We start from the raw sequence: 12,207 nt of genomic DNA, 5'->3' as shown, positions 1-12,207 counted from the left end.
ATCCAACTGAAATGCAAAGAACTTTGCTGGTGTCCTGAGTTCACACTTAGTTCTGAACTTCTTAAAGTGAAAAATAAAGAAACTGATCAGTAAACATGCTCTCAGGATATAGAGAGCCCTTCCTCATCTTTCTCCCTTTCCCTTCCTCTTCCTCATCTGGTTCTTTTCTCTCTATCTTTTGTCTATTCCTTCTTCTGCAATCTTCTCCTTTATTAGATTTCTCCCATTCTATCTGGTTACTCTCCCTCCATTTAATTTTGAGCCCTGTCTCTTGTCTCCCCTCCATCTGGATTCTCCTTGTTTGTATGGACTCTTCTCTTTCATATGATTTCCACCCCCCTCAATTTGGCTTCTCCATGTCCATCTGTGAAACATGTGCTTCCTGTAGAAATTTATAAATACTTTTTGAAAAGAGTGTAGTCACCACTTTCAAACTAGTTATAAACACGTTTTCTGAACCCCATCATCTTTTGGGAGAATTTTTAGCCTTACAGTCAAATGTTAACGCTACACATTGGTCTCTGTACTTCTAGCCCAAAATTTTGCCAACTTTAAGTTTCACCAAAATCATCTTAAGTTTCTTATTAAAACGGATACAGGGAAACCCAGCTCCAGAGTTTCTCATTCCATATTTATAAGGCTCAATAGGTCTGAGGTGATGCTGATGAACTATGAACCATACATTAACATCTACTCTTCTGACCACTTAAATTATATTAATGATGAGGACAAGTGTGGAGCCTAAGGTGTAAAAAATCACTGTGCAGCCAGCCATGAGGAACAGAGGTTGTCCAGTCTTCCAGTCTTGCCTTCTAGGGAGCACTAACTCCTGGAATAAGGAACTGATACCTTCATAGAACGAGGTCATGTAATTGGATGCATCCTACACATTTCAAATCAGATGCCCATGACATTATTTGGTATTTTTCAAACATTTTGAAACCTTGGGATGCCATAGTCTTTTAGCAATTCTTATGCTGTATGTATTTATGATATTTCAATGGTATATTCAAAACGTGATGGTTTATATTTTCCATTTATCATTTTAATGCTTTCAACACTACTGTTTTCTAAAATTTCATAGGAACAAAATAAGAGCTCTCATCTGTGAGGCTAAATACTTATATAGGATGGTCTTTGTCTTTCTTTTGAGGATTCTAGGTTTTTCCTATACCTTGGCTTCATCATCATCTTCTGTTGTTCCTCCTTCTATAGTTTTCAAAATAATTTTAAGAGCCTAAGAAATTCTCTTTGGCACTAGATGAATCCAAGTTGTTCTGCTTAATAAGACCCAGACTTTCCCCATTTGAGATTGGTCTGAGTTAAACCCTGGGATTATAACATACCTTTGAGTCCTTCATTCCTAAAGCAAATGCCTTTTCCACCACTGTCTTGTCTTATAAATTGTAAATTTCACTTGCATAATGCTATTTTTCTACTTTCCCATACATCAGCTAGACAATGCTCTTCCACTCTTTTAAAGATCTAAGTTAGTTTGGCAATGCAGAAAATTTCAAATGCCAGGTATATGAACATTTTCAGAAACCTTCTTTTCTTTCTTTTATCTATTAGCACCTACTCTTGTTGAATTTCAAGGCTATGTTACAAGCAAGTCTTCCCAGTCATGGAACATAGCTCCCGTTATACATCCTTAATTGCTGATGCCTCACTTCTGCTGTTCTAATACATTGCCTTATTCCTTGGATGTTATTCATAGTATGAGGTAGTATAGTGGTACATGTACCACAGGACATTGGTCATATAAGACAGGGTGAATTTATTTTGCTTAACAAAGCTCACTGGGCTTTCCTTTTCAACTCCATGCCTGATGTTTTTTTTCTTTCTTCATTAAATCTAGAATTGAAAGAGAAAGGGCAAAGAATTTTAGGACTAAATTCCCTTTAATCAAGTCATTCCTGTTGTATTTTCTTTCTGTCCAAAGCAATCCATGCTACTCTCTACCTCAGTTACAGGATATTCTCTACACTTTTTACTTGTCTGTGTCAAAATTTCCTCTCCTTTTAAGCATATGCATCATATTTGATTAACAGCCACCCTATTATTGTATGACCTCATTTTAACTTGCCTAATTCTAAATACATTACATTCTGAGGTACTGAGGATTAAAATTTCAACATATCTTTTTTTTTTTTTTTTTTTCCGCATGGACAGGCACAAGGAGGCGAACATGGGTTTCTGGCATGGCAGGCGAGAAAGCTGTCTGCTGAGCCACCGTGGTTCACACTCAACATATCTTTTTGAGAGACACAATTCAATTCATAAAATGTCAGTGACTTTAAGTAATGTTACCACTAAACATGGCATTTTCTTGTTTAAGAAGTAATAAGAAATAATATCTGAAGAAGATATTAAGTATCATATCAAGATAATATACGATAAGTAACAATATGGCATCTTAGAGATTAAAACAGTGGCAATTTATTTTTCTCATTTTTAAAGACTTTTCCATTCATATTCAATAATAATATTTGTCTTATTTGTGTTAACTTCAGAAGTTTTATTTCCAGTCTTATAATCTCATCCTGATTTTCTTTAAATGCAAATACACAGAAAGCATTCCCTTTTACTCTACACTCTGAAAAATTTTTTTTTACATAAGCAGGCTCTGGGAATCAAACCCGGGACTCCGGCACGGCAGGTGAGAATTCTGCCACTGAACCACCATTGCACTGCCCGTACTCTGAAATATTTAAAAGTAAATGGGGCATATCTTAATTGTTTGTATGAATGCATAATTCCTTAGGGCTTGGTAAGAATTAACAAAATAAACAGGTTTCTTTACTTTTCTTAGTCATTCCCTCTGACTGGAATGTTCTGCTGGTTTGATGAATTCTAGGATTTATTTTATCCTGTGCATGGACGTTCAATTTTAACCTTTTTTTTTTTTTGAGATACCTCCCTTGATATCACAGTCACTCTCTATCATTTTATCAGTTCAATTAATGATTTAAATGAATGAAAGGTAACTATAAGCCTCAGTCCTTTATTTAAAAATGCACATCTTTAATGAGAGCACTCACGCACACACGCACAGTATTCGCTTGTCCTATACATCTTTTGACACATGTGTATCATTTCCTATATTTTGACATGCTAAAAAAGCACATCATGGCACAGAGAATTTAGCAAGGGGCTCAAACAGCTGATATAACAAAGATTTCCCACAATTTATATCGCAACAGGAATCATTCACTCTTCAGTTTTTACTTATGAGATTTTCTCATCCATAAATTCGTATTTAACAAATTAAAAATCCAAATAGTTTAAAGTAAACATTCTATAGTTATATAGATTTCATTTAGAAGTTAATGCATAAAAAGTCCTGTTAATAAAAAAAAAATCTCCTCAATATCTGGTTGAATACTGATGTAGCCAAGGGGAAAATGATGGAAATTAAATTTCTGTCTGAGTCTTGGGTTATAGGCTAACTATGTAGAAAATAGGAGAAATAGAAACATATTTAGGAGATAACATAAAAAATAATGATGTGAGCTACAAGAAATTGTTCTTCACTTTAAAAGATTTTACCTGTCTTTTGTAGGCATAAAAATTTTAGCCTTTTCCAAGAAAATAAAAGCAAAAATTAAATAGAAAATGTAGGACTTTTTAAATGGCAAAGGAATTAAATCCTCACTGAAAGTAGACTCTGTTATTACATGTAGATAGGCACATTTTAGCTATAGTACAACAGGTTATTCTTTCAGATTTTATTTAATTCTAAATTTCAGTTTTCCCCAAGCTCATTAAAATGCAAAAGCTATACAAAACATTCTTTGTATAATTATTCATGAATTTACTAAATGTAAATTCAGGAAGAAAAAGGTTATACGCAGGAATTTAATTAGTGATGTGGCAACACAAAACATTCAACATTGGGTCTAATTGTATGCATATCTGGGATTTTCTCCAAAAGAACTAGATTTCTAAAGGTCAAACATTTATATTAAAGAGCTTTAAAATAACCATGTTGTAATAAGGATGATGAGAAGATTTTCATGAGAAGTGGTACAAATTAACTTTCCAAGGGAACTGACCCGCATATTCATCTTATTCATGAGAAACTTGTGTTGATATATCTACCATTTGTGCTGAGTTCATTTGTATACTGTAGAGCATTTATGAGCAAATAGCGATAACAAAACAAGCATAAACATCACCCATTCTTTGTCAACACAGCAAAGGAGGCCTAGCTTCTAGTTGTATTTCAGTTAATTATCAGATTATCTGAATACTTATCTATTGTATTTCAGATAATTATTATAGATAATTATCTCCATAAAGCATATTATTTATTTTCTCAAATTTCCCATTACATAGGTTGCATTCTAGTTCCCTTTGTCTACTTGCTCCATGTTACTATTAAGAGAAATTCTGGAAGAATCTTGAACTTCCCAGGAAAAATCCATTACATTAATATAATTCGGTATTATAAAAGCATAATATTCCTTTGGCTGCTCCAGGCTTTATTTAATTTCATTTCCTTGCATTTTTTAACATTGTCAACAAATCAACTAACAAATTAGTTAGCCATCCAAACGAACAAACCAGGACAAAATTGCAAACTCCATTATCTACTTTTTGAATACATCAAACAGCAAGCAGCCCAAGACCACAGATTTTAAAATGTCAGGGTTCAATTTACACATGAAACTTCAGACCCAAAATAGGCAGCATATTACTGGAAACTTTTTTTGGCATTCTTCTTTCTTGTTCATCTAAAACATTTTCATGGCTTTCAAAGAAAGAATTACTACTAATCATTAGGTAGGACTATTGTTCTGTTTTCATTCCATCAGACCTAGGTAAATGGACCATACTAATCTATATATATACATATAGAAGATATCTTATTCTAAGTTTTAAAGACATGCATTTATCTATGTAAGCGTTGTGGTTTGCTAAAGCTGCCAGAATGCAATATACCAGAAATGCATCAGCTTTTAAAAAGGGATTTATTAAAATGCAAGTTTATACAAGGCCTTAAAATGTCCAACTTAGGCACCCAGAGAAAGATACCTTGACTCCAAAGAAAGGCCAATGCCTGTCACATGAGAAGGCATATGGCTGGTATCTGCTGGTCCTTGTTTCCAATTCCATTGCTTTTAGCTTCTGATTCTAATGGCCTTCTCTTTAGACATCTGTGGGTCCTGACTTAGCTGCTCTGGGGCAAAACTCTAGGTTTTACCTCTTAGCTTAGTCTCTGATGGAAAGGCATATGGTGACGTCTACTGGCCTCTATTCCTGCCTAGCTTCTTTTAGTTCTCTCAGCTCCTGGCGTCTCCTGGAGTTTCTACATTTCCAAAATTTGTTTTTAAGCTTTCTCCTAAATGTTTCCCTGTGTCTGCTGTTTTGATGACTCCAGTAACCTAATCAAGACCCACCTTTAATGGCAGAGTCACATCTCCTTCCAATCAAAAGATCACACTCACTATTGGTGTGTCACATCTCCATAGACGCAACCTAATCAAAATGTTCTGCCCTAGAATATTGAATCAGGATTAGAAGAACAATATTTTTCTGGGGTACAAAACAGTTGCAAACTAACACAGTAGGTAAGTGGTTCTTATTTTTTAACTCAAAACATATACAATCCTCTTTCTTTTTTAAAAAAAAGTCCACTCCAAGATCATTTATATCTGGAATAAAAGATGAAAAGGCATTGCCTTGCTGTGTAGTGGATAGTCAATAATTTGGCCAGTGGGATTAGAGGCTACAATATTTGCAGTGAAACTTGAAGGATGAATGGGAAGAAACTGAGTCATAAAAGATCATATAAATACAAGCAATCAACAACCAAAAAACATATCTACATATTGTGGCGATTAATGAACAATAATCAAATGCAAATAAATAATAGAGATGACAGTAAACAGGCATAAGTGTGGAAATGACACTGCTCTGATTAGAATTAAATATTGGCTAGTAAAAACTAACAGATTTTATTCTGTGAATATAATTTCCTGGAGACATAATAAGGGAAGAATATTTTGCATGGATCACAATTTCCCTCTCATTATCTTATAACCTTTTTACCCCAGGAAACTTCAATTGTTAGTCCTGACAATTTCATGTTAGGTAGAGGTCAAGGCAGTCAGGGAAAAACTGATTTTGGACACTGTCAAGTATACCAATAAAATATGTGTAAGTTTCAGGAACAACCCGGGAATTTCAGCTCCTGATTTTCTGCATATAATTTTAGGATAATTGATAGAGTTCTTCAAGCCCATTCTCTTTCCATCAGGCCCTGAGCTACCTCTGCATTCATAATTCAGCTTGATATGTGGTTATATTCTATATGTCTATATTTAGGGATTGCCTATCATTTAATAATTTTCCTAAAGGTAGGTACTACATAATTTCTTTACATTTTGTTGTTTCCTCATTACTCTCATTTTTTTTTTTTCTGCTCCTACATGGTATAAATAAGCTTCCAAAAGCTGCTGGAGGAAAGTACCTCTCCAAAATGATCTTTTGATGAATAGAACATAACATGGCTTTTCTTGTGGCCAGGGCACTTACAAAGCTATTTCTGATCTGCACAAGCTTCAAAAATGCTGACTAAATGTTAGAAAACAGCAATAAAAACTGCAACATAGAAAAACGCAATTTTTGCAATCCTCAGAAAATGATGTGACATCTATCTTTTATTATTTTGGTTCCTGCTTAAAGATAATCCTTGTCTCGTCTCAGGAACAAGTAACTGAAGGTTTTTAATTTAAGTTACATAGAAAATAGAGAAAAATGGACAAATTATTCACAGTAAAATTAGCAGGAAAATATGACTTCCAAGTATCAGAGAGTTATGACAAAAAAAGATCAGGAAATAATAGACATCAAAAATAAAACATCAAGTGTCCATTTGCTATTTTAAATTTTAACACACATTTTGTATTTTAAGAAATATCTCCAAGGTTATAGATAACTTTTAAAATGATCAATATTTTCAGTATTTATATAGGAATGTTGGAAAGTCAAAAATTATTTTTGAAACATTTTTTTAGTTCAACTAGCTACATGAATGTAACTGAAATTTTTAAACAGGAAAAAAGATTGGAAATATTAATCTATATCCCATCAGTAGAAATGGCAGGAAGCAGTTATTCCAATACGTTCATACTGAAATATAGCCAGAAAATATTAAATAACCTTCAGTGAGAATGCATATATTAAAAAGAAGAAGTATGGGAAGATTTAGTCAGCTTTTATGATAACATTTCACTGTTTCATTTAATAATTCTAATTGTATGAACACTGCACAAAGAAATGTGAATTAATCAATCATGTTACAATAAGCTGTGTGAAATTAACCCAAGCTTATTGCTTCAAAAATAACTTCTCATAAGTTTGACACTTTTAAAATGTGTCCCAGTTTATTATAATGTATTATTTACCGGTCTGTCTGTCTATCTATCTATCTATCTATCTATCTATCTATCTATCTATCTATCTACCTATCAACTTATCTATTTAAGCATCTACACATGTATTCACTTAGAAAATCTAAAGCAAGATGCCAAATATAAGATCACAGAGATTAATTATACATTAAAAATAATTTGGTTATATTGTACCTTTCATGTGGATGTATCAAAAATGATTGAATGGGGTGCATAGGTGCTCTGGTGGTAAAATGCTCACCTTCCATGCAGGAGACCAGCATTCAATTCCTGGACCATGTGCCCCCCCAAAAAAAATAATAATAATAATGAATGAATGATGGAGTTATAGCAGCAAAAATTCAAGTTGAATATATCTGTAAGCTGATATATTTTCAAAGAAGCATACAAGTGTTCTGATAAAGCAACGTTATTTAGTGGTGATTATAATATGCATTAATATTTAATAGAGTTAGCACACATGTTAAAAATTTGGTTTTCAAAATGTTATACCTTCTTGAGATCTACTTAATAGATAGCTGCTGGTTTTCATATCAACTGCAAGAAAAGTAAAGTAACTTTGGTAATGTAAGGGAAAAGAGTCAAAACACATTACTAAAAAATAAAATGGCAGATACAAGGTTTTCCAAAGGAATTATTTTAGCAGAATGAAAAGCATGAAATATGGCTAGATTTGTCTTTGACAGGATGAATTCTTCCTTACTTGGCAAGTGATATATATTAGGATGAGTGTGGCTGCAGCAAGGCACAGCCCACCTTCTGAAGCTGTCATGAGTTCAGAGGTCAGACAGAGCCCACAGCCACAGAGGGAATGTGCTGTTCTTTTTTTTTTTCCTGTCTTTCTCAACGCAAATATCAATGGCTCTGTATATCTCACTGCTCTTTTCAGAGTATTAAATTGGTTCAAACATTCCTAACATATAACTGATTGAGTTAAGAACTAGTTAGCGGATTTTAAGAGCAAGCAAGGAAATGGTGAGAAGATAAAAATACAATTAATCTACTATATTCATAAGCAAAATTAAGATTGACTAGGATTCCACGCACAGTTTACATAAAAAGCCAGTAAGGGGCCCATAAAAAAGTTTGCAGCATCAACACTGGGGGGATATTTGTAATAATAAAGGAAAAAAAAGTACACTTTTTTCCAGGATCCTCTCAAGATTGAGAAGCTTGTTTGAAACCACAATTATTTTCTCCTCTTAGAAATGCATATATACTATGAAAAAAAGTTGTGGGTAATGAGAGCACAGGAAAAATAAACAAGCACCTGAATGAGATCGTAAGGGAATATAGTTAACAATTAATATAAAGATGGTTATTTCTTTACTCCATTAAAAGCAATGAAGAGTACAGTTAGTATTACAGAAGTCTGATGTGACGTGAAGAACAACAGGGAATTTTTCCTGAACGTAAGAGAAATGAAAAAAATTAAGTGGTGAATAACAAAAAGAAGAAACAATGAACTGCCAAAATCAGTAGATTACTAAATGTAAAAGAAGTAAAAGCTAAAGAATCAGAGTCATAGATAACATATAAACCACTTTCTAATCTGTGCAAAGTAACTCAAACTAAATTTGAAATTGTAACTAATTGAATTTTATCTATTTGAAGATCATGAGATCACATAGTTAAAAATAAAAATTAAGTTTACTAAATAATAAGATTCTTTTTCTTTCAAGTTCAATGTCAAAAACAGAAAATGGGAATAGCTATAGAGTCTGACAAGAGAAAAACAAAAATTAACAAATGATATCGAGGCATTTTTTTGCACACGTGAAGTCAAGAGTAATTTATACACTTATTAAGATTTCAGTTAAGGAGTCCTTATTCCCTTGTGAATGCACTGATATCATGATTCTACCAGTACAAAATGGCAGCTTCTGTTAGAGAACCATGATTCCTATTAGACCACTTGTCTAGGGAAGGTACATGACCAAGTTTGGCTAATCAGAGAGCTTTCCCTAGAATTTCTCAGGGTGGGGGGAGGAGGAGAGACAGAGAGTGAATCAGTACCTCTTTGAATAATTGGAATTGTAATATATTAATAGAACGAAATTTTTAAAATTCATGCATTTTATAAGTAACATGACAGATGGACCATGATCATTAATATATAGACCATCATTAAAACTCATTTCTCTACCTTGCCTGTGTATCCTATGAATCAACTTTTATAATCTTTGCCCTTTCTTTATTTAACCTGAAGAATTGTCAGCTATAATCAAGTGTTGGGACAAACCATGTCAAAATGGAAGTTTATGTGAAGATCATGTGAGTGGTTCTCCATGCAACTATTCTGGGGGTAAGCTTCACATTTAAGAGTTATACGTTTAAACATAAAATCTAATTTTATAATAATGAAATATTTATCTGTTAATTTTCTAAAAACATTTTTGCTTGCTTCTCATTTTTGTCTCAGTTAATAACAAACTATTCTTATTATAAATAATCTTCTAGCAAAAATATCCAAAGAAAAGTAATTGCTGTCAAAAGTAAAGCTCTTTAAAGCTGTCTTCACAAAGCTAAATACACTTAAACTTTGTGCTGTAGTATCGTTCTTCAGTCTGCTAGAATCAGTTAGATGACCATTACCATTTAGGTAAATAAAGCAAACAAAAGCATATATTAATTAAATATTAAAACATTCATCATTATTAAATAAAATTGCATTCTATAGAAAACATGCAATATTTTAAAAACTTCATGTACATATATGCAAATATATGTGTATAAGTCTTTGATCTATGCATAGCATAGGTGAGGTGATTTAGCTATTTTATTTATATGCAATGTGATGTCAATGTCTTGGGTGAATTTTCAGGCTCTAATATTGAGGACTATTACTCTGAATGATCAGTGTGAATGTAAAATATTTATTTTCTCTATTACCTTGGGTACTTTTATTTTAACTATTTTTCATGGAAACTGGTTATATTGCTTAACTAAAAATGAGAAGATGTTTTTTTTGCCAAAAATGATACAGCAAATATATTAGATTTTAGTTTTTATTTTCAAATAAAAAAATGCTTACAAAGTTTAATATTGAATTGGAGATATTTAGGATTAAAAATATACCATCATATTCTATGCATCGTTGAGCATAAACCATTTTATATTAAGGACAAACTTTAAATTTATAAAAAATATTTCTCGTTTATTGAAGCAAAATAATTTCCATTATCAAATTCAGTTTATATAATTTTTTCTGAGAAATATTTATTATCATTCTACAGATGTCTGCATTTTATCACTTTTAAGCACCTACAGATTGCCATAGTATACCCAACAGCTAACAGTTTCAGCTTAGAATCCTCTACAAGGAAAAGCAAAGTTTATAGTGATCTACTACATTTCCATGAGAAACTCAACTTTTGAAATGGTAGGAGAGAAAACCATCAAAAGTAAGAGAAAAAATATGGACAAAGTCAATGCCCATGTCTGTAAAATGAATGCTACTTAGGGAAAATAAACTAAATTGTGTGAAAACATTGAGGAAGCCAATAGATTAAGAAACTCTTCAAACCAAATCATTTAATTCAATCAATAAGACTAAGAATCAGCAACATACAGCTGCTATTAGTCATTAATTAAATTCCCCCAGGTATAGAATCATAAACTATTAATAGGTAATGACATTATACCCAGAAGTTAATTTTGAAATGTGTAGATGTCTTTGTAGAAAGCCACTGTTATGGAGCTTCTTTGTTAATATCTATGACTTCACGTACTAAATAATAATATCATTATCTCATTCAGCCCCAGAAATGATAGGATATTGACAACGTTTATAAATGTGTTTAAATGATAATATTCCCCATGTCAAAGTTTCCCATTCTCATTTCAATTGCTTAAGTAAAAAATTTAACATGAATCATAGTGATATAAGTAAAAATGTATGCATCCTTAATCAACTTATTTTTCTGTCTTTCTTTAAAATGTATTACTATTTCTCTCCCTTTTAGAAATTGAAAAACTGCATTCAATTTAATGTCTCATTTTCTTTTACTTAATCTTATTTCATTTTGCTAATCAAAAAATAATTTGTTGGAAAATTTAGTATAGATATGTCAGTAAAATCATTAATTATCTGACTCTTACACAAAACTAGATATAATCAATTGCAGTAAAAAATTAGTATTATTTATCTGGGAATGGAGTTCTGTCCTTTAGAACATATAGAACCTGGCTCACTTGATGTGGGAATACAAAGGAAGAAGGCACCACTGCCGTTTGCTCTAAATTTGTACCTATGTCATTTATAATAGAGTACTTGGGAGAGCGGTAGATGCTTTTCTCTCTGATGCCATATAAAAGCATCTTGACCTGGCCTTTTCTGAGTTGAGATTTCAAATAAAATACTGGCATATGCAAGAACAATTATGCATTCAAATGCACATTTGTGTGCTCTTTCAGAAATATGCAGCTGGAAGCATTCACAAATTTATAGTGAGATTGAGTTTTCTAAAATACATGAACATAACATAATGCACATGCTCAGGACACAATTTTCCACTTTTATAACTTTATACCAAAGGCTGATTTCCAGTGACTCGGTGAAGGCTTTAATTATTTTACAATCAGATCTATCTAGCATAATGTGTTAAAAAGGTATTAATTATAATAAGAATACAACAGAAATATTCTGTTGGACCTTAACATTTACTATAATTCTTTGTAGTTTTATTCACAGATATTAATTTTTAATGGTAAGAGGGGTTCAACATTAAATCAGTTTACTCAAAATTAAACAATCACCATTAAAATAATGTGTATATATGTATTCATC

General features: G+C 32.2%; 1 protein-coding gene across 1 annotated transcript in view; it reads left to right on the top strand.

Moving 5' to 3' along the window:
- EYS (EGF-like photoreceptor maintenance factor) overlaps nt 1-12,207 on the top strand; it is a 1,737,133-nt gene that overhangs the window by 175,787 nt on the left and 1,549,139 nt on the right. Inside the window, 1 exon segment of the mRNA XM_077159432.1 lies at nt 10,847-10,857. Within this exon segment, the coding sequence (XP_077015547.1) occupies nt 10,847-10,857 (11 nt within the window).

The sequence above is a fragment of the Tamandua tetradactyla genome, chromosome 5 (genome assembly GCF_023851605.1).
Source record: "Tamandua tetradactyla isolate mTamTet1 chromosome 5, mTamTet1.pri, whole genome shotgun sequence".
NCBI lineage: Eukaryota > Metazoa > Chordata > Mammalia > Pilosa > Myrmecophagidae > Tamandua > Tamandua tetradactyla.
This window is presented reverse-complemented; position numbering and strand designations above follow the sequence as displayed.